The 23,080-nt window shown below is 45.5% G+C and overlaps 1 protein-coding gene across 1 annotated transcript; it reads right to left on the bottom strand.

The window, feature by feature from the left end:
* Nucleotides 1-4,993: 4,993 nt before the first annotated feature.
* On the bottom strand, nucleotides 4,994-16,488 carry LOC112241966 (cAMP-dependent protein kinase catalytic subunit alpha; the record flags this gene model as incomplete). The annotated part of the gene is given in 4 exon segments (XM_042314422.1): nucleotides 4,994-5,217; nucleotides 8,451-8,615; nucleotides 15,939-16,061; nucleotides 16,393-16,488. Coding segments are annotated over 4 exon segments (510 nt in total), but the record flags the coding sequence as incomplete, so codon positions are not given.
* Between the last annotated feature and the right edge of the window lie 6,592 nt (nucleotides 16,489-23,080).

Genomic DNA, 23,080 nt, shown 5'->3' with positions numbered 1-23,080 from the left:
CATTGGGAGACGATGCCTCTAGGCTAAACGGGCTTACAGGAAACGCGTCTCACAGACCTACACAGAGTCTGTTCGTCTCTAATTAAATATTCAAGATGGATTGAAAAGGTCTACAGGTATGTGTGTGTCAGTCCCCAATAGTTTTAAAGTGAGTTTAGGCTATGTCCGTGGTTTTCAAACCTCTCCTCAGGGAGCCCCAGCCAGTCCACATATTTGATCTGTTCTACAGTTAGCGTCCCAAGGTCAACTAGTTCAGGGTTTCAACAAAGTGGTGAAATGTCTGGGGGTCCACAACGAGAGGTTTGGGAAAAAAACTGGTGCTATATCACGCAAACAAACAGCACACACAATCCCTTGTGTTGGTCATTTTAACAAGTAAAACTTTATTGTACTGATACTCAAGTTGCAAAATATGACACTTTGTGTTTTATTGTTTTTCTTTTCATGTGGTGGTATTAGACAGGGTCTTTAAACACCTCCCTTTGGAGTGCTGAGGATCCTATAGGGCTGCTGCAGCCCCCAACTTTCCCCAAATTATCACTTTTCCCAGAAATCCTGGTGGAAGGAGTCCCGGAGTTCCTGCTTATTCCCCTCATATTCCCAGGAATCTTCCAGCCAGGATTTGTGTAAAACCAGGGAATTAAGAATTGTGTGATCCCAGTCATATGGTTTAAAAAGACTACAGGCCTTATGTATTTTCCTAGAAAGTGCAACAGTATGTATATAGTACATATATATACACCAGCATTGTGCCTGTCCACGGCTGAGAGGAGGATGGCCTAGAAATACATTGAGGAGACTGTGAAGGAGGGGATAAACAGCGGTCCACGGGTTGCGTCCCAAATGGAACACTGTGCCCTACTTTGTGCACTACTCTTGGCCAGAGAGCTCTATAGGCCTGGGTCAAAAGTAGTGCACTAAGTAGGGAATATGGTGCCATTTGGGACATGCCCTATGATATTAGGCGACGGAACACGACATTAAAGAGTAGAAGAGAATATGGAATTGTATTCAAAGGAGAAGAGTGTTAAGACAATGTAATTATAATAATAATAGTAATAATGACAATATAATGTTATTTTCAAACCTGGACAACGGAGTCAGAGCATGTAATGACACCTTTCTAATAGAAGATGTTAAATGAGTTGTGATGTGTTTAACGTGAGAATGAGTAAACTACGAGGCTGGATTTGACAGAAGGAATGCAGGTCATTAAGAAGACAGAACATGAACTGGTTCCACGACGCTCAGTTGATAAGAGCATCACGACACGAGAGGTTCCCGCTGGGCACACCCAGACAACAGAACCCCTGACCGTCGCGTTGGAAAGAAGTATCTGCTATGTGCCTTATTATTATTATTATTATTCATCTGAATGGAACTAGTGTCAAGACAGAAGTGTACAGTTGAGTGTATGTATTAACACAAGGACAGGAAGAACACACCACACTGGAAACAATAAGATCAAGACCTTCTGTAGCTTCCTCGAGCTTGGTCCACCGGGGGGGATGACGACACACGCCAAGGGGGTAGGAGAGGGGGAGGGTGGGGAGGTGAGTGCAGAGTGTTGTGCGTTTGTCCCAAATGGCACCCTATTCCCTTTAGAGTGCACTACTTTTGACCAGAGCCCATAGGGTTCTGGTCGAAAGTAGTGCACTATTTAGGGAACAGGGGTCCATTCAGAACAAATACCAGTATGTGTGGAGCAATATGCTAGCCTAGTACATAGGAGACAGTTGTTACAGAGACAGGCGCCTGTCCCAATATGGTAGTTAGGAGACAGTTGTTACAGAGACAGGCGCCTGTCCCAATATGGTAGTTAGGAGACAGTTGTTACAGATAATGGCCCTGTCCCAATATGGTAGTTAGGAGACAGTTGTTACAGAGACAGGTGCCTGTCCCAATATGGTAGTTAGGAGACAGTTGTTACAGAGACAGATGCCTGTCCCAATATGGTAGTTAGGAGACAGTTGTTACAGAGAATTGCCCTGTCCCAATATGGTAGTTAGGGGACAGTTGTAAAGGGGATGTCCCTGTCCCAATATGGTAGTTAGGAGACAGTTGTTTCGGAGACAGGTGCCTGTCCCAATATGGTAGTTAGGAGACAGTTGTTACAGAGACAGGTGCCTGTCCCAACATGCTAGTTAGGAGACAGTTGCTACAGAGAATTTCCCTGTCCCAATATGGTACTTAGGAGACAGTTGTTACAGAGAATGGCCCTGTCCCAATATGGTAGTTAGGAGACAGTTGTTACAGAGAAAGGCCCTGTCCCAATATGGTAGTTAGGAGACAGTTGTTACAGAGAACGGCCCTGTCCCAATATGGTAGTTAGGAGACAGTTGTTACAGAGACAGGTGCCTGTCCCAATATGGTAGTTAGGAGACAGTTGTTACAGAGACAGATGCCTGTCCCAATATGGTAGTTAGGAGACAGTTGTTACAGAGAATGGCCCTGTCCCAATATGGTAGTTAGGAGACAGTTGTTACAGAGACAGGTGCCTGTCCCAATATGGTAGTTAGGAGACAGTTGTTACAGAGAATGCCCTGTCCCAATATGGTACTTAGGAGACGGTTGTTACAGAGAATGGCCCTGTCCCAATATGGTAGTTAGGAGACAGTTGTTACAGATAACTGCCCTGTCCCAATATGGTAGTTAGGAGACAGTTGTTACAGATAATTGCCCTGTCCCAATATGGTAGTTAGGAGACAGTTGTTACAGAGAATGCCCTGTCCCAATATGGTAGTTAGGAGACAGTTGTTACAGAGACAGGTGCCTGTCCCAATATGGTAGTTAGGAGACAGTTGTTACAGAGAATGGCCCTGTCCCAATATGGTAGTTAGGAGACAGTTGTTACAGAGAATTGCCCTGTCCCAATATGGTAGTTAGGAGACAGTTGTTACAGAGACAGGTGCCTGTCCCAATATGGTAGTTAGGAGACAGTTGTTACAGAGAATGGCCCTGTCCCAATATGGTAGTTAGGAGACAGTTGTTACAGAGAACGGCCCTGTCCCAATATGGTAGTTAGGGGACATTTGTTACAGAGAATGGCCCTGTCCCAATATGGTAGTTAGGAGACAGTTGTTTCAGAGACAGGTGCCTGTCCCAATATGGTAGTTAGGAGACAGTTGTTACAGAGACAGGTGCCTGTCCCAATATGGTAGTTAGGAGACAGTTGTTACAGAGACAGGTGCCTGTCCCAATATGGTAGTTAGGAGACAGTTGTTACAGAGAATTTCCCTGTCCCAATATGGTAGTTAGGAGACAGTTGTTACAGAGACAGGTGCCTGTCCCAATATGGTAGTTAGGAGACAGTTGTTACAGAGAATGGCCCTGTCCCAATATGGTAGTTAGGAGACAGTTGTTACAGATAATGGCCCTGTCCCAATATGGTAGTTAGGAGACAGTTGTTACAGAGACAGGTGCCTGCCCCAATATGGTAGTTAGGAGACAATTGTTACAGAGACAGGTGCCTGTCCGAATATGGTAGCTAGGAGACAGTTGTTACAGAGAATTGCCCTGTCCCAATATGGTAGTTAGGGGACAGTTGTAAAAGAGAATGTCCCTGTCCCAATATGGTAGTTAGGAGACAGTTGTTACAGAGACAGGTGCCTGTCCCAATATGGTAGTTAGGAGACAGTTGTTACAGAGAATGGCCCTGTCCCAATATGGTAGTTAGGAGACAGTTGTTACAGAGAAAGGCCCTGTCCCAATATGGTAGTTAGGGGACATTTGTTACAGAGAATGGCCCTGTCCCAATATGGTAGTTAGGAGGCAGTTGTTACAGAGACAGTGCCTGTCCCAATATGCAGTTAGAGACAGTTGTGCAGGTGCCTGTCCCAATATGGTAGTTAGGAGACAGTTGTTACAGAGACAGGTGCCTGTCCCAATATGGTAGTTAGGAGACAGTTGTTACAGAGAATGTCCCTGTCCCAATATGGTAGTTAGGAGACAGTTGTTACAGAGACAGGTGCCTGTCCCAATATGGTAGTTAGGAGACAGTTGTTACAGAGACAGGTGCCTGTCCCAATATGGTAGTTAGGAGACAGTTGTTACAGAGACAGGTGCCTGTCCCATTATGGTAGTTAGGAGACAGTTGTTACAGAGACAGGTGCCTGTCCCATTATGGTAGTTAGGAGACAGTTGTTACAGAGACAGGTGCCTGTCCCATTATGGTAGCTAGGAGACAGTTGTTACAGAGACAGGTGCCTGTCCCATTATGGTAGCTAGGAGACAGTTGTTACAGAGACAGGTGCCTGTCCCATTATGGTAGCTAGGAGACAGTTGTTACAGAGACAGGTGCCTGTCCCATTATGGTAGCTAGGAGACAGTTGTTACAGAGACAGGTCCCACTCCAACACTCCATAAAGGATGAAACATAAAAATACACTACATAATAAATAAATAACAGTAGAAAAACACAAATGGGACAGAAAAGGCAACACTGCTGGTTTACTCTCCTCTCTCTTCTTCTCTCCCATCTTCTTCTCTCCTCTCTCTTCTTCTCTCCGCATCTTCTTTTCTCCCTCTCTTCTTCACTCCGCATCTTCTCTCCCTCTCTTCTTCTCTCTGCATCTTCTTCTCTCCCTCTTCTTCTCTCCCTCTTCTTCTCTCCCTCTTCTTCTCTCCCTCTTCTTCTTCTCCCTCTTCTTCTCTCCGCATCTTCTCTCCCTCTCTTCTTCTTCTCTCCGCATCTTCTCTCCTCTCTCTTCTTCTCTCCGCATCTTCTTCTCTCCTCTCTCTTCTTCTCTCCGCATCTTCTCTCCCTCTCTTCTTCTTCTCTCCGCATCTTCTCTCCCTCTCTTCTTCTCTCCGCATCTTCTTCTCTCCCTCTCTTCTTCTCTCCCTCTCTTCTTCTATCCCTCTCATAGCTGGTGCTTGTGATTCAACAGGAGACAGTACTCCAGTCTACCTTCCCTCTCTCTCCTCCCTCCCTCCCATCTCTTCTCCCTATCCTTCCTTCCTTCCTTCCTTCCTTCCTTCCTTCCTTCCTTCCTTCCTTCCTTCCTTCCTTCCTTCCTTCCTTCCTTCCTTCTCCTTTCTTCCCTCTCCTTCTCTATCTTCTTCCTTCAATCCCTCTCTCTCTGGTTGGGTCTAGAAGTCAGTGAACTCCTTGGCACACTGTTCACTGATGGAGACTCTGATCTCCTCCTCTTCGTACTCCTCAAAGTTGCTGGTGTCACCTGGGCCTTTGAACTTAGGAACGAACGGGGCCTCCACCTACACACACACACACACACACACACACACACACACACACACACACACACACACATACACACAGGAAGAGGAAGAGGAAAAATCTATCAAACAATCATCGCATTTTACTAAACCAGATTCCTGTAAAATTATCATATTGAAACTTAGCAATACATTTGTTTACATGATATTCATTTAGCTCTAAACCAGAGCTCCTTACGGGAGAAATGAGGGTTAAGTGCCTTGATCAAAGGGTATTTCTGTCCTTTTGAGAAAGTTACCTGGAATTGTACTGTACACTGCATATCAGTTAGACCCCTCACCTTTATCTGGTATACTGTACCCTACATATCAGTTAGACCCCTCACCTTTATCTGGTATACTGTACCCTACATATCAGTTAGACCCCTCACCTTTATCTGGTATACTGTACCCTACATATCAGTTAGACCCCTCACCTTTATCTGGTATACTGTACCCTACATATCAGTTAGACCCCTCACCTTTATCTGGTATACTGTACCCTACATATCAGTTAGACCCCTCACCTTTATCTGGTATACTGTACACTGCATATCAGTTAGACCTCTCACCTTTATCTGGTATACTGTACCCTACATATCAGTTAGACCCCTCACCTTTATCTGGTATACTGTACCCTACATATCAGTTAGACCCCTCACCTTTATCTGGTATACTGTACCCTACATATCAGTTAGACCCCTCACCTTTATCTGGTATACTGTACCCTACATATCAGTTAGACCTCTCACCTTTATCTGGTATACTGTACCCTACATATCAGTTAGACCCCTCACCTTTATCTGGTATACTGTACACTGCATATCAGTTAGACCCCTCACCTTTATCTGGTATACTGTACCCTACATATCAGTTAGACCTCTCACCTCTCACCTTTATCTGGTATACTGTACCCTACATATCAGTTAGACCCCACCTCTCACCTTTATCTGGTATACTGTACCCTACATATCAGTTAGACCTCTCACCTCTCACCTTTATCTGGTATACTGTACCCTACATATCAGTTAGACCTCTCACCTTTATCTGGTATACTGTACCCTACATATCAGTTAGACCCCTCACCTTTATCTGGTATACTGTACCCTACATATCAGTTAGACCCCTCACCTTTATCTGGTATACTGTACCCTACATATCAGTTAGACCTCTCACCTGGTATACTGTATCTATCAGGTATACTGTACCCTACATATCAGTTAGACCTCTCACCTTTATCTGGTATACTGTACCCTACATATCAGTTAGACCTCTCACCTTTATCTGGTATACTGTACCCTACATATCAGTTAGACCTCTCACCTTTATCTGGTATACTGTACCCTACATATCAGTTAGACCTCTCACCTTTATCTGGTATACTGTACCCTACATATCAGTTAGACCTCTCACCTCTCACCTTTATCTGGTATACTGTACCCTACATATCAGTTAGACCTCTCACCTCTCACCTTTATCTGGTATACTGTACCTTTATCTGTTAGACCTCTCATTTATCTGGTATACCCCTACATATCAGTTAGACCTCTCACTTTTATCTGGTATACTGTACCCTACATACCAGTTAGACCCCTCACCTTCATCTGGTATACTGTACCCTACATATCAGTTAGACCTCTCACCTCTCACCTTTATCTGGTATACTGTACACTACATATCAGTTACACCTCTCACCTTCATCTGGTATACTGTACCCTACATATCAGTTAGACCTCTCACCTCTCACCTTTATCTGGTATACTGTACACTACATATCAGTTAGACCCCACCTCTCACCTTTATCTGCTATACTGTACCCTACATACCAGTTAGACCCCTCACCTTCATCTGGTATACTGTACCCTACATATCAGTTAGACCTCTCACCTTTATCTGGTATACTGTACCCTACATATCAGTTAGACCCCACCTCTCACCTTTATCTGCTATACTGTACACTACATATCAGTTAGACCTCTCACCTCTATCTGGTATACTGTACCCTACATATCAGTTAGACCTCTCACCTTTATCTGGTATACTGTACCCTACATATCAGTTAGACCTCTCACCTCTCACCTTTATCTGGTATACTGTACCCTACATATCAGTTAGACCCCTCACCTTTATCTGGTATACTGTACCCTACATATCAGATAGACCCCACCTCTCACCTTTATCTGGTATACTGTACCCTACATATCAGTTAGACCTCTCACCTTTATCTGGTATACTGTACCCTACATATCAGTTAGACCCCTCACCTTTATCTGGTATACTGTACCCTACATATCAGTTAGACCTCTCACCTCTCACCTTTATCTGGTATACTGTACCCTACATATCAGTTAGACCTCTCACCTTTATCTGGTATACTGTACCCTACATATCAGTTAGACCCCTCACCTTTATCTGGTATACTGTACCCTACATATCAGTTAGACCTCTCACCTTTATCTGGTATACTGTACCCTACATATCAGTTAGACCTCTCACCTTTATCTGGTATACTGTACCCTACATATCAATTAGACCTCTCACCTCTCACCTTTATCTGGTATACTGTACCCTACATATCAGTTAGACCCCACCTCTCACCTTTATCTGGTATACTGTACCCTACATATCAGTTAGACCTCACCTCTCACCTTTATCTGGTATACTGTACCCTACATATCAGTTAGACCTCTCACCTTTATCTGGTATACTGTACCCTACATATCAGTTAGACCTCACCTCTCACCTTTAGCTGGTATACTGTACCCTACATATCAGTTAGACCTCTCACCTTTATCTGGTATACTGTACCCTACATATCAATTAGACCTCACCTCTCACCTTTATCTGGTATACTGTACCCTACATATCAGTTAGACCCCACCTCTCACCTTTATCTGGTATACTGTACACTACATATCAGTTACACCTCTCACCTTTATCTGGTATACTGTACACTACATATCAGTTAGACCCCACCTCTCACCTTTATCTGCTATACTGTACACTACATATCAGTTAGACCCCACCTCTCACCTTTATCTGCTATACTGTACCCTACATATCAGTTAGACCCCACCTCTCACCTTTATCTGCTATACTGTACACTACATATCAGTTAGACCCCACCTCTCACCTTTATCTGCTATACTGTACACTACATATCAGTTAGACCCCACCTCTCACCTTTATCTGCTATACTGTACCCTACATATCAGTTAGACCCCACCTCTCACCTTTCTCTGGTATACGGCGATCCAATCAGTGGTGGCAAACCACTTGTGTCCCTTGATGTCGTTGACGCCGTTCTTCAGGTTGCCATAGCGCTTGGTCAGGTCCACCTGTAGTAGATTCCTCAACAGATCCTTCAGGTCAGAGCTGAAGTGGGAGGGGAAACGCACCTGGGGGAGGAGAGGAGAGGAGGAGTGGTGGTGTGGGGGGAGGAGAGGAGAGGGGGAGTGGTGGTGTGGGAGAGTAGAGAAGGAGATGGGGGAGGAGAGGAGGGAAGAGAGGAGAGGGGAGGAGGGAGTGGTGGTGTGGGGGGGAGAGGAGAGGAGAGGGGGAGGGGGAGTGGTGGTGTGGGGGAAGGAGAGGAGAGGGGGAGGAGGAGAGGGAGGGGGGGAGGAGGAGTGGTGGTGTGGGAGAGTAGAGAAGGAGATGGGGGAGAGAGGAGGGAAGAGGGAGAGGAGGAGGAGAGGAGGGGGGAGAGGAGGAGTGGTGGTGTGGGGGAGGAGAGGAGAGGGGGAGGAGTGGTGGTGTGAGAGAGTAGAGAAGGAGATGGGGGAGGAGAGGGGGGAAGAGAGAGAGGGGGAATAGAGGATGAGGGGGAGGGGTAGTGGTAGTGTGGGAGAGTAGAGAAGGAGATGGGGGAGGAGAGGAGAGGGGGAGGAGGAGTGGTGGTGTGGGAGAGGAGAGAAGGAGATGGGGAGGAGAGGAGAGGGGGAAGAGAGGAGAGGGGGAATAGAGGAGGAGGGGAAGGGGGAGTGGTAGTGTGGGAGAGTAGAGAAGGAGGGGGGGAGGAGAGGAGGGCAGAGGAGGGTGAGGGGGAGAGGGGAGGAGGGTAGAGAGGGGAGGAGAAGAGGGAGGGTGGAGAGATGTTAGAAGGAAGAGGCAAACCAGGTTCTCATCTCAGTGCTGATCTAAAATTACTAGACAGGCAAATATACATATATATATATATACATACACACACTACCGTTCAACAGTTTGGGGTCACTTAGACATGTTCTTGTTTTTGAAACAAAAGCACATTTTTGTCCATTCATTTGGGGTCACTGAGACCCCATTTGGGGTCACTGAGACATATTTCACTAAGGTGTATTGACTTCTGACTTCGACTGTGTATATATACACTGCTCCAAAAAATAAAGGGAACACTTAAACAACACAATGTAACTCCAAGTCAATCACACTTCTGTGAAATCAAACTGTCCACTTAGGAAGCAACACTGATTGACAATAAATTTCACATGCTGTTGTGCAAATGGAATAGACAACAGGTGGAAACTATAGGCAATTAGCAAGACACCCCCAATAAAGGAGTGGTTCTGCAGGTGGTGACCACAGACCACTTTTCAGTTCCTATGCTTCCTGGCTGATGTTTTGGTCACTTTTGAATGCTGGCGGTGGTTTCACTCTAGTGGTAGCATGAGACGGAGTCTACAACCCACACAAGTGGCTCAGGTAGTGCAGCTCATCCAGGATGGCACATCAATGCGAGCTGTGGCAAGAAGGTTTGCTGTGTCTGTCAGCGTAGTGTCCAGAGCATGGAGGCGCTACCAGGAGACAGGCCAGTACATCAGGAGACGTGGAGGAGGCCGTAGGAGGGCAACAACCCAGCAGCAGGACCGCTACCTCCGCCTTTGTGCAAGGAGGAGCAGGAGGAGCACTGCCAGAGCCCTGCAAAATGACCTCCAGCAGGCACAAATGTGCATGTGTCTGCTCAAACGGTCAGAAACAGACTCCATGAGGGTGGTATGAGGGCCCGACGTCCACAGGTGGGGGTTGTGCTTACAGCCCAACACCGTGCAGGACGTTGGGCATTTGTCAGAGAACACCAAGATTGGCAAATTCGCCACTGGCGCCCTGTGCTCTTCACAGATGAAAGCAGGTTCACACTGAGCACATGTGACAGACGTGACAGAGTCTGGAGACACCGTGGAGAACGTTCTGCTGCCTGCAACATCCTCCAGCATGACCGATTTGGCGGTGGGTCAGTCATGGTGTGGGGTGTCATTTCTTTGGGGGCCGCACAGCCCTCCATGTGCTCGCCAGAGGTAGCCTGACTGCCATTAGGTACCGAGATGAGATCCTCAGACCCCTTGTGAGACCATATGCTGGTGCGGTTGGCCCTGGGTTCCTTCTAATGCAAGACAATGCTAGACCTCATGTGGCTGGAGTGTGTCAGCAGTTCCTGCAAGAGGAAGGCATTGATGCTATGGACTGGCCCGCCCGTTCCCCAGACCTGAATCCAATTGAGCACATCTGGGACATCATGTCTCGCTCCATCTACCAACGCCATGTTGCACCACAGACTGTCCAGGAGTTGGCGGATGCTTTAGTCCAGGTCTGGGAGGAGATCCCTCAGGAGACCATCCACCACCTCATCAGGAGCATGCCCAGGCATTGTAGGGAGGTCATACAGGCACGTGGAGGCCACACACACTACTGAGCCTCATTTGGACTTGTTTTAAGGACATTACATCAAAGTTGGATCAGCCTGTAGTGTGGTTTTCCACTTTAATTTTGAGTGTGACTCCAAATCCAGACCTCCATGGGTTGATAAATTGATAATTTATCATTTTTGTGTGATTTTGTTGTCAGCACATTCAACTATGTAAAGAAAAAAGTATTTAATAAGAATATTTCATTCATTCAGATCTAGGATGTGTTATTTTAGTGTTCCCTTAATTTTTTTGAACAGTATATATATATATATATATATATTGTTTCTATGTACTGTATTTCTGATGAATTTGATGTTATTTTAATGGAGAACAAATGTGCTTTTCTTTCGCCAAAAAAAGAAGAAGATATTTCTCAGTGAAACTGTTGAACGGTAGTGCATATAGAAATACATATATATATGCCTTAAAATGGTTTCACTTGGGTCAAACGTTTCAGGGATCCTTCCACAAGCTTCCCACAATAGGTTGGGTGAATTTTGGCCCATTCCTCCTGACAGAGCTGGTGTAACTGAGTCAGGTTTGTAGGCCTCCTTGCTCTCGCACGCTTTTGCAGTTCTGCCCACACATTTTCTATAGGATTGAGGTCAGGGCTTTGTGATGGCCACTCCAATACCTTGTCTTTGTTGTCCTTCGGCCATTTTGCCACAACTTTGGAAGTATGCTTGGGGTCATTGTCCATTTGCGACCAAGCTTTAACTTCCTGAAATAAGTCTTGAGATGTTGCTTCAATATATCCATATCATTTTACTGCCTCATGATGCCATCTATTTTGTGAAGTGCACCAGTCCCTCCTGCAGAAAAGCACCCCCACAACATGATGCTGCCACCCCCGTGCTTCAAGGTTGGGATGGTGTTCTTCGGCTTGCAAGCCTCCCCTTTTTCCTCCAAACATAACGATGGTCATTATGGCCAAACAGTTCTATTTTTGTTTCATCAGACCAGAGGACATTTCTCCACAAAGTATGATCTTTGTCCCCATGTGCAGTTGCAAACCGTAGTCTGGCTTTTTTATGGCGGTTTTGGAGAAGTGGCTTCTTCCTTTCTGAGCGGTCTTTCATGTTATGTCGATATAGGACTCGTTTTACTGTGGATATAGATACTTTTGTACCTGTTTCCTCCAGCATCTTTACCAGGTCCTTTGCTGTTGTTCCAGTATTGATTTGCACTTTTCGCACCAAAGTACGTTCATCTCTAGGAGACAGAACGAGTCTCCTTCCTGAGCGGTATGACGGCTGTGTGGTCCCATGGTGTTTATACTTGCGTACTAATGTTTGTACAGGTGAATGTGGTACCTTCAGGTGTTTGGAAATTGCTCCCAAGGATGAACCAGACTTGTGGAGGTCTACAATTTTTTTTCTGAGGTCTTGGCTGATTTCTTTTGATTTTCCTATGATGTCAAGCAAAGAGGAACTAAGTTTGAAGGTAGGCCTTGAAATACATCCACAGGTACACCTCCAATTGACTCAATTGATGTCAATTAGCCTATCAGAGGCTTCTAAAGTCATGACATCATTTTCCTGGAATTTTCCAAGCTGTTTAAAGGCACAGTCAACTTAGTGTATGTAAACTTCTGACCCACTGGAATTGTGATACAGTGAATTATAAGTGAAATCATCTGTCTCTAAGCCATTGTTGGAAAGATGACTTGTGTTATGCATGAAGTAGATCTCCTAACCGACTTGCCAAAACTATAGTTTGTTAAAAATACATTTGTGGAGTGGTTGAAAAATGACTTCAACTATATATATATATATAACTATATATATATAACTATATATCTATATATATCTATATCTATCTATATATCTATATCTATCTACATCTATCTATATCTATATATATCTATCTATATCTATATATAGTAGGGTAGGGAGAAGTCCCAAATGGCATCCTATGCCCTAAATAGTGCACTACATTTGAACAGGGCCCCATAGGGATCCATCCTAGGAGTGTCAGAACACTGAAGCACTGTGTCCAAAGAGAGACTACCCAGGGATGCAAACGGGTCACTTTTAGGCGACACTCAGCGTCTCTATAGAAGAGGTGTGAACAGATCCTTTTCCTGTGTGACCCGACCTTCTCTGACGGCTGTGTCATCACTCCACGCAACACACTTTGTTCCTGACTGGGACGTCTGGAATGCAACGCGAGTTGTGTTTCTGAAATAATGCTGTGATTATAGTCGATATATTATAGTTGCATGTATGTTTCAATAGCGCAAAGTATTACACACAAAGTTATTAAAGTTAGCTAGCTATGATCTCAGCTCAGCAATGTCACGCCAATGGGCCCTGGTCAAAAGTAGTTCATACAGGGAAACGTGTGATATGGCCCTGGTCAAAAGTAGTTCCCACAGGGAAACGGGTGATATGGCCCTGGTCAAAAGTAGTTCCCACAGGGAAATGGGTGATATGGCCCTGGTCAAAAGTAGTTCCCACAGGGAAATGGGTGATATGGCCCTGGTCAAAAGTAGTTCCCACAGGGAAATGGGTGATATGGCCCTGGTCAAAAGTAGTATACACAGGGAAACGGGTGATATGGCCCTGGTCAAGAGTATTCATAAAGGGAAACGGGTGATATGGCCCTGGTCAAAAGTAGATCCCACAGGGAAACGGGTGATATGGCCCTGGTCAAAAGTAGTTCCCACAGGGAAACGGGTGATATGGCCCTGGTCAAGAGTATTCATAAAGGGAAACGGGTGATATGGCCCTGGTCAAGAGTATTCATAAAGGGAAACGGGTGATGTGGCCCAGGTCAAGAGTATTCATAAAGGGAAACGGGTGATATGGCCCTGGTCAAAAGTAGATCCCACAGGGAAACGGGTGATATGGCCCTGGTCAAAAGTAGTTCCCACAGGGAAACGGGTGATATGGCCCTGGTCAAGAGTATTCATAAAGGGAAACGGGTGATATGGCCCTGGTCAAGAGTATTCATAAAGGGAAACGGGTGATGTGGCCCTGGTCAAGAGTATTCATAAAGGGAAACGGGTGATGTGGCCCTGGTCAAGAGTATTCATAAAGGGAAACGGGTGATGTGGCCCTGGTCAAGAGTATTCATAAAGGGAAACGGGTGATGTAGCCCTGGTCAAAAGTAGTTCCCACAGGGAAATGGGTGATATGGCCCTGGTCAAAAGTAGTTCCCACAGGGAAATGGGTGATATGGCCCTGGTCAAAAGTAGTTCACACAGGGAAACGGGTGATATGGCCCTGGTCAAAAGTAGTTCACACAGGGAAACGGGTGATATGGCCCTGGTCAAAAGTAGTATACACAGGGAAACGGGTGATATGGCCCTGGTCAAAAATAGTATACACAGGGAAACGGGTGATATGGCCCTGGTCAAAAGTAGTTCATACAGGGAAACGGGTGATATGGCCCTGGTCAAAAGTAGTTCACACAGGGAAACGGGTGATATGGCCCTGGTCAAAAGTAGTATACACAGGGAAACGGGTGATATGGCCCTGGTCAAAAGTAGTTCACACAGGGAAACGGGTGATATGGCCCTGGTCAAAAGTAGTTCACACAGGGAAACGGGTGATATGGCCCTGGTCAAAAGTAGTATACACAGGGAAACGGGTGATATGGCCCTGGTCAAAAATAGTATACACAGGGAAACGGGTGATATGGCCCTGGTCAAGAGTATTCATAAAGGGAAACGGGTGATATGGCCCTGGTCAAAAGTAGATCCCACAGGGAAACGGGTGATATGGCCCTGGTCAAAAGTAGTTCCCACAGGGAAACGGGTGATATGGCCCTGGTCAAGAGTATTCATAAAGGGAAACGGGTGATATGGCCCTGGTCAAGAGTATTCATAAAGGGAAACGGGTGATGTGGCCCTGGTCAAGAGTATTCATAAAGGGAAACGGGTGATGTAGCCCTGGTCAAAAGTAGTTCCCACAGGGAAATGGGTGATATGGCCCTGGTCAAAAGTAGTTCCCACAGGGAAATGGGTGATATGGCCCTGGTCAAAAGTAGTTCACACAGGGAAACGGGTGATATGGCCCTGGTCAAAAGTAGTTCACACAGGGAAACGGGTGATATGGCCCTGGTCAAAAGTAGTATACACAGGGAAACGGGTGATATGGCCCTGGTCAAAAATAGTATACACAGGGAAACGGGTGATATGGCCCTGGTCAAAAGTAGTTCATACAGGGAAACGGGTGATATGGCCCTGGTCAAAAGTAGTTCACACAGGGAAATGGGTGATATGGCCCTGGTCAAAAGTAGTATACACAGGGAAACGGGTGATATGGCCCTGGTCAAAAGTAGTTCACACAGGGAAACGGGTGATATGGCCCTGGTCAAAAGTAGTTCACACAGGGAAACGGGTGATATGGCCCTGGTCAAAAGTAGTATACACAGGGAAACGGGTGATATGGCCCTGGTCAAAAATAGTATACACAGGGAAACGGGTGATATGGCCCTGGTCAAGAGTATTCATAAAGGGAAACGGGTGATATGGCCCTGGTCAAAAGTAGATCCCACAGGGAAACGGGTGATATGGCCCTGGTCAAAAGTAGTTCCCACAGGGAAACGGGTGATATGGCCCTGGTCAAGAGTATTCATAAAGGGAAACGGGTGATATGGCCCTGGTCAAGAGTATTCATAAAGGGAAACGGGTGATGTGGCCCTGGTCAAGAGTATTCATAAAGGGAAGCGGGTGATGTGGCCCTGGTCAAGAGTATTCATAAAGGGAAACGGGTGATGTGGCCCTGGTCAAGAGTATTCATAAAGGGAAACGGGTGATGTGGCCCTGGTCAAGAGTAGTTTGTAAAGGGAAAGGTGCCACTTGCAACACAACCTAGTGAAACCTAGTCAGTATGCTAGTTTAGCTTTTCCCCTCTCTGACTACAACTCCGGGTAAACTATCCCAAACCCAGAGCCCTCAGCCTCGCTAACACACGTGACCACTCTCCTTGACAACGCGCCAACCAGTTGTGCTATAGAAAAGCATCCTATTCGATAGCTCCATTGGCAACATTTGAAGCTAGCTATGGAGTGATCTCACGCACTTATGTCCGTTACACTGGCCCAGCTCACCTTCCCAGAGACAATCTTTTCGTAAATTTGTATGGGCTGGTCAGCGAAGAAGGGAGGATAACCGGCTGCCATCTCATAGACCAACACACCCAACGCCCACCAGTCTACCGCCTTGTTATACCCCTGGAGAGGGAGAGAGGGGAGGAGGGGAGGGGGAGGGAGGGGAGGAGGGGGAAGAAGGGGGGAATGAGGGGAGTGGGAGAGGGAGAATGGATGGAGTGGGGAAGGAGGGAAAGGAGGGAGGGGGAGAGGGAGGGAGGGAGGTAAAAGAGGGAGAGAGGAGATTTAACATGTTGAGTGTTACATTGAGGTTTGGAGGTAGAGAGAGAAAGTAACTGAGGTCTGTAGTAAAGTAATGCCTCAGGGACAGCTGCCTCCTCCATTTTGATACCAGTAAAGTAGTTGCACAGAATCCCATTCAGTGCTAAGCCACTGGGCCTCCATTGCGGCTCACCTTGCTGAGGATGATCTCTGGGGCCAGGTACTCTGGGGTTCCACACAGTGTCCAGGTTCGACCTTTCACACGCTTAGCAAAACCAAAATCTGTCACCTGAGAGAGAGTGACCATTGAAAATACAACCCAGATTTATTTGCATATCTATAACACTGTACATAGCCATAATGACATTTGAAATGTCTCTATTCCTTTGAAAATTCTGTGAGTGTAATGTTTTCTGTTAATTTTTGATTGCTTATTTAACTTTTGTTTATTATCTATTTTACTTGCTTTGGCAATGTTACCATTTGTTTCCCATGCCAATAAAGCCCTTTGAATTGAGAGAGAGACAGGAGGAGGGAAATATTTAGTAATAAAGACACAGTAGTTACGCAGTAGTTAAATAGTGGCTTCAGAGGAATCTGCAGTACCACTGTTCCCCACTAGGGGGAAGCAGAGACTGCACTATAAACCACTGTTGTAGAGCCTGGTACACAGACATATACAGTAAGCGCATGTAATAGAACCCTTTCCAGTACGACACACTGACGTCACGCAAAGATGCGCAAAACTCTTGGCGGCAGTGAGAAAGCCTTCGCTATCTGCGCCCATTGTCTGCGCCCATAGCTTTGATTTAAGTTTGTATTACTTCTAAACAAATTAACTTTTGGGGGTTCTCAAATGCTTACAATGATGTTTTGATTCTTGCTTGAACAGTCACAGATCCTATTTGGTCGTGATCTCTGCTAAATAACTGTTTTGGATGGAGCAGTTGTTAGCTAGAATGCTCTAGAAGAAAAAGAAACGCAAACCTATTTAGGCGAGGTGCTGGCGAACGGAATAGACAACTCTAAAATAAAAGAGAGCCGCACACTCTAGGAGGTCAGTTGCAAAAATGTAATTACCAACGTTTCGACAGCCAAGCTGTCTTCATCAGGGTATAATCACAAACACTGCGGGATGATTTGTTTATATTATAGTCAAAAGACACAGGTGTCTGGATTCATAGCCAAGAGTGGCCTAATATCATTGGTTAATTATCAAACATTAAAATGGCATACAAACAAATGGATTAGCATACGATCATAAATACATTTTCGACCACACAAGCTTTGTATGGCATTTTAATATTTGATAATTAACCAATGATATTAGGCCACTCTTGGCTATGAATCCAGACACCTGTGTCTTTTGACACTATATAAACGAGTCATCCCGCAGTCCTTGTTCCTGGCCTGCACTGCCCCTTCCACTATTCCAATTGTTTCTTATGGACAGAAAAGAGCAGAGGCTCTGAGCTGTCCGATCAGGTCCATTGTCTACTTGTTTGTGATGATACCCTGATGAAGACAGCTTGGCTGTCGAAATGTTGGACATTACATTTTTTTGCATCTGAGCTCCGAGAGTGTCCGGCTCTCTTTATTTTTTAAATTAGCTAGAATGCTAACACTCATTGATATAGGCTGTAGCAAAAGCTAGCCAAGGAGCCCTTTTACTGGTTGAAGCGGAAGGGTTTTTTATGCATAATGCAGTTGATTTGCGATGATGACACAAACATTACATTAAGCAGGACATTCATATAAAATCCAATTATAATCCAAAAGTAGTGTGAAATTCACTCATAAGCAACATGTAAATAAAGGCTTTTTTTTCTGCAGTTCTACAAGAACTCCCCCTGGGCCGCATCTCCCTCGAAAGGCAACGTTTGCAAACACAGGAAGGGGATCACACCATAGACGTCTGACAACAGCACAAAAAACCGATGCGCGGGCGTTGATGGGGCAGAAGGCCTTGTGTTGTTGTGATTCTGAACAGCCAGAAAGCAACAATGACAAGAAGCTGCCGTGTGGGGAACGTGAGGTGGTCAGTAGGTGGTCAGTAGGTGGTCAGTAGGTGGTTAGTAGGTGGTCAGTAGGTGGTCAGTAGGTGGTCAGTAGGTGGTTAGTAGGTGGTCAGTAGGTGGTTAGGTCAGTAGGTGGTTAGTAGGTGGTCAGTAGGTGGTCAGTAGGTGGTTAGTAGGTGGTCAGTAGTGGTTAGTAGGTGGTCAGTAGGTGGTCAGTAGGTGGTTAGTAGGTGGTCAGTAGGTGGTTAGTAGGTGGTCAGTAGGTGGTCAGTAGGTGGTTAGTAGGTGGTCAGTAGTGGTGGTGGTCAGTAGGTGGTCAGTAGGTGGTTAGTAGGTGGTCAGTAGGTGGTTAGTAGGTGGTTAGTAGGTGGTCAGTAGGTGGTTAGTAGGTGGTCAGTAGGTGGTTAGTAGGTGGTCAGTAGGTGGTCAGTAGGTGGTCAGTAAGTGGTTAGTAAGTGGTTAGTAGGTGGTCAGTAGGTGGTCAGTAAGTGGTCAGTAGGTGGTCAGTAGGTGGTTAGTAGGTGGTCAGTAGGTGGTTAATAGGTAGGTGGTTAGTAGGTGGTCAGGAAGTGGTTAGTAGGTGGTCAGTAGGTGGTTAGTAGGTGGTCAGTAGGTGGTCAGTAGGTGGTTAGTAGGTGGTCAGTAGGTGGTCAGTAAGTGGTCAGTAGGTGGTTAGTAGGTGGTCAGTAGGTGGTTAGTAGGTGGTCAGGAAGTGGTTAGTAGGTGGTCAGTAGGTGGTCAGTAGGTGGTTAGTAGGTGGTCAGGAAGTGGTTAGTAGGTGGTCAGTAGGTGGTCAGTAGGTGGTCAGTAGGTGGTTAGTAGGTGGTCAGGAAGTGGTTAGTAGGTGGTCAGTAGGTGGTCAGTAGGTGGTCAGTAGGTGGTCAGGAAGTGGTTAGTAGGTGGTCAGTAGGTGGTCAGTAGGTGGTCAGTAGGTGGTTAGTAGGTGGTTAGTATGTGGTTAGTTTCAACTAGTTTTATCTTGTTATTGATACCATGTCTTGTTTTGAGGTGTTTTGAATGTAACTTTAGACCGTCCCCTCGCCCATACCCGGGCGCGAACCAGGGACCCTCTGCACACATCAACAACAGTCACCCACGAAGCATCGTTACCCATCGCTCCACAAAAGCCACGGCCCTTGCAGAGCAAGGGGAACCACTACTTCAAGGTCTCAGAGCAAGTGACGTCACCGATTGAAACGCTATTTAGCGCGCACCGCTAACTAAGCTAGCCGTTACACTAATATGGCTCAAATCCGCTAGCTAGCTAACCAACAACTGTAACGATGTACTATACAGGGCATTGGGAAAGTATTCAGATCCCTTGACCTTTTTATAAAATGGATTAAATAAAAAGGTTCCTCATCATTCTCTACACATTACCCCATAGTGACAAAGTGAAAAGGTTTAGACATTTTTGTAAATTTATAAAAAAGAAAACCTTATTTACAGACAGTATTTACATACAATACCAGTCAAACGTTTGGACACACCTACTCATTCAAGAATTTGTACTCTTTTATACATTGTAGAATAATAGTGAAGACATCAAAACTATGAAATAACACAAATGGAATCATGCAATAACCAAAAAAGTGTTAAACAAATCAAAATATATTTTAGATTCTTCAAAGTTGCCACCCTTTGCCTTGATGACAGCTTTGCACACTCTTGGCATTCTCTCAACCAGCTTCATGAGGAATGCTTTTCCAACAGTTTTAAAGGAGTTTCCACATATGCTGAGCGCTTGTTGGCTGCTTTTCATCCACTTTGCGTTCCAACTCATCCCAAACCATCTCAACTGGGTCGAGGTCGGGTGATTGTGGAAGCCAGGTCATCTGATGCAGCACTCCATCACTCTCCTTCTTGGTCAAATAGCCCTTTCACATCCTGGAGGTGTGTTTTTGGGTCATTGTCCTGTTGAAAAACAAAAGATAGTCCCACTAAGCGCAAACCAGATGGGATGTCGTATCGCTGTAGAATGCGGTGTCACTCCTCAGTAAAAGGCACATGACAGCCCGCTAGGAGGTTTCCCAGAAAGGAACCTAAATGGCACCTAAGGCACCAAAATGAGGCACCTAAATGACACCTAAGGCACCAAAATGAGGCACCAAAATGAGGCACCTAAGGCACCTAAATCAGAAACAAGATTCTCTGGTCTGATGAAACCAAGATTGAACTATTTGGCTTGAATGCCAAGCGTCACATCTGGAGGAAACCTGGCACCATCCCTACAGTGAAGCATGGTGGTGGCAGCATCATGCTGTGGGGATGTTTTTCAGCGGCAGGAACTGGGAGACTAGTCAGGATTGAGGGAAAGATGAATAGAGCACAGACAGATCCTTGATGAAAACCTGCTCCAGAGCACTCAGGACCACAAACTGGGGCGAAGGTTCACCTTCCAACAGGACAACTATCCTAAGCACACAGTCAAGACAACGCAGGAGTGACTTCGAGACAAGTCTCTGTATGTCCTTGAGTGATCCAGCCAGAGCCCGGACTTGAACACGATCGAACATCTCCGGAGAAACCTGAAAATAGCTGTGCGGCAATGATCCTCGTTCAACCTGACAAGAGCTTGAGAGGATCTGCAGAGAGGAATGGGAGAAACTCCCCAAATACAGGTGTGACAAGCTTATAGCATCATACCCAAGAAGACTCAAGGCTGTAATCACTGCCAAAGGAGCTTCAACAAAGTACTGAGTAAAGGGTCTGAATACTGATGTAAATGTGATATTAACGTTTTTCTTTTTAAAACTCTAAACCAGTTTTGCTTTGTCATTATGGGGTATTGTGTGGAGATTGATGAAGGGAAAAAACCATTTAATTCATTTTAGAATAGGGCTGTAACGTAACTACATTTGGGAAAAGTCAAAGGGTCAGGTGGTCAGTAGGTGGTCAGTAGGTGGTCAGTAGGTGGTCAGTAGGTGGTCAGTAGGTGGTTAGTAGGTGGTCAGTAGGTGGCCAGTAGGTGGTTAGTAGGTGGTCAGTAGGTGGTTAGTTTCAACTAGTTTTATCTTGTTATTGATACCATGTCTTGTTTTGAGGTGTTTTCGCTCGTCACGTCTATGCTAATGTAACTTTAGACCGTCCCTCGCCCATACCCGGGCGCGAACCAGGGACCCTCTGCACACATCAACAACAGTCACCCACGAAGCATCGTTACCCATCGCTCCACAAAGCCGCGGCCCTTGCAGAGCAAGGGGAACCACTACTTCAAGGTCTCAGAGCAAGTGACGTCACCGATTGAAACGCTATTTAGCGCGCACCGCTAGCTAAGCTAGCCGTTACACTAATATGGCTCAAATCCGCTAGCTAGCTAACCAACAACTGTAACGATGTACTATACAGGGCATTGGGAAAGTATTCAGATTCCTTGACGTTTTTATAAAATGGATTAAATAAAAAGGTTCCTCATCATTCTCTACACATTACCCCATAGTGACAAAGTGAAAAGGTTTAGACATTTTTGTAAATTTATAAAAAAAGAAAACCTTATTTACAGACAGTATTTACATACAATACCAGTCAAACGTTTGGACACACCTACTCATTCAAGAATTTGTACTCTTTTATACATTGTAGAATAATAGTGAAGACATCAAAACTATGAAATAACACAAATGGAATCATGCAATAACCAAAAAAGTGTTAAACAAATCAAAATATATTTTAGATTCTTCAAAGTTGCCACCCTTTTGCCTTGATGACAGCTTTGCACACTCTTGGCATTCTCTCAACCAGCTTCATGAGGAATGCTTTTCCAACAGTTTTAAAGGAGTTTCCACATATGCTGAGCGCTTGTTGGCTGCTTTTCATCCACTTTGCGTTCCAACTCATCCCAAACCATCTCAACTGGGTCGAGGTCGGGTGATTGTGGAAGCCAGGTCATCTGATGCAGCACTCCATCACTCTCCTTCTTGGTCAAATAGCCCTTTCACATCCTGGAGGTGTGTTTTTGGGTCATTGTCCTGTTGAAAAACAAAAGATAGTCCCACTAAGCGCAAACCAGATGGGATGTCGTATCGCTGTAGAATGCGGTGTCACTCCCCAGTAAAGGCACATGACAGCCCGCTAGGAGGTTTCCCAGAAAGGAACCTAAATGGCACCTAAGGCACCAAAATGAGGCACCTAAATGACACCTAAGGCACCTAAGGCACCTAAATCAGAAACAAGATTCTCTGGTCTGATGAAACCAAGATTGAACTATTTGGCTTGAATGCCAAGCGTCACATCTGGAGGAAACCTGGCACCATCCCTACAGTGAAGCATGGTGGTGGCGGCATCATGCTGTGGGGATGTTTTTCAGCGGCAGGAACTGGGAGACTAGTCAGGATGGAGGAAAGATGAACAGAGTACAGATAGATCCTTGATGAAAACCTGCTCCAGAGCGCTCAGGACCACAAACTGGGCGAAGGTTCACCTTCCAACAGGACAACTATCCTAAGCACACAGTCAAGACAACGCAGGAGTGACTTGAGACAAGTCTCTGTATGTACTTGAGTGATCCAGCCAGAGTCCGGACTTGAACACGATCGAACATCTCCGGAGAAACCTGAAAATAGCTGTGCAGCGACACTCCCCATCCAACCTGACAAGAGCTTGAGAGGATCTGCAGAGAGGAATGGGAGAAACTCCCCAAATACAGGTGTGACAAGCTTATAGCATCATACCCAAGAAGACTCAAGGCTGTAATCACTGCCAAAGGAGCTTCAACAAAGTACTGAGTAAAGGGTCTGAATACTGATGTAAATGTGATATTAACGTTTTTCTTTTTAAAACTCTAAACCAGTTTTGCTTTGTCATTATGGGGTATTGTGTGGAGATTGATGAAGGGAAAAAACCATTTAATTCATTTTAGAATAG

Source organism: Oncorhynchus tshawytscha, unplaced genomic scaffold, assembly GCF_018296145.1.
Source record: "Oncorhynchus tshawytscha isolate Ot180627B unplaced genomic scaffold, Otsh_v2.0 Un_contig_2793_pilon_pilon, whole genome shotgun sequence".
Taxonomy (NCBI): domain Eukaryota; kingdom Metazoa; phylum Chordata; class Actinopteri; order Salmoniformes; family Salmonidae; genus Oncorhynchus; species Oncorhynchus tshawytscha.
This window is presented reverse-complemented; position numbering and strand designations above follow the sequence as displayed.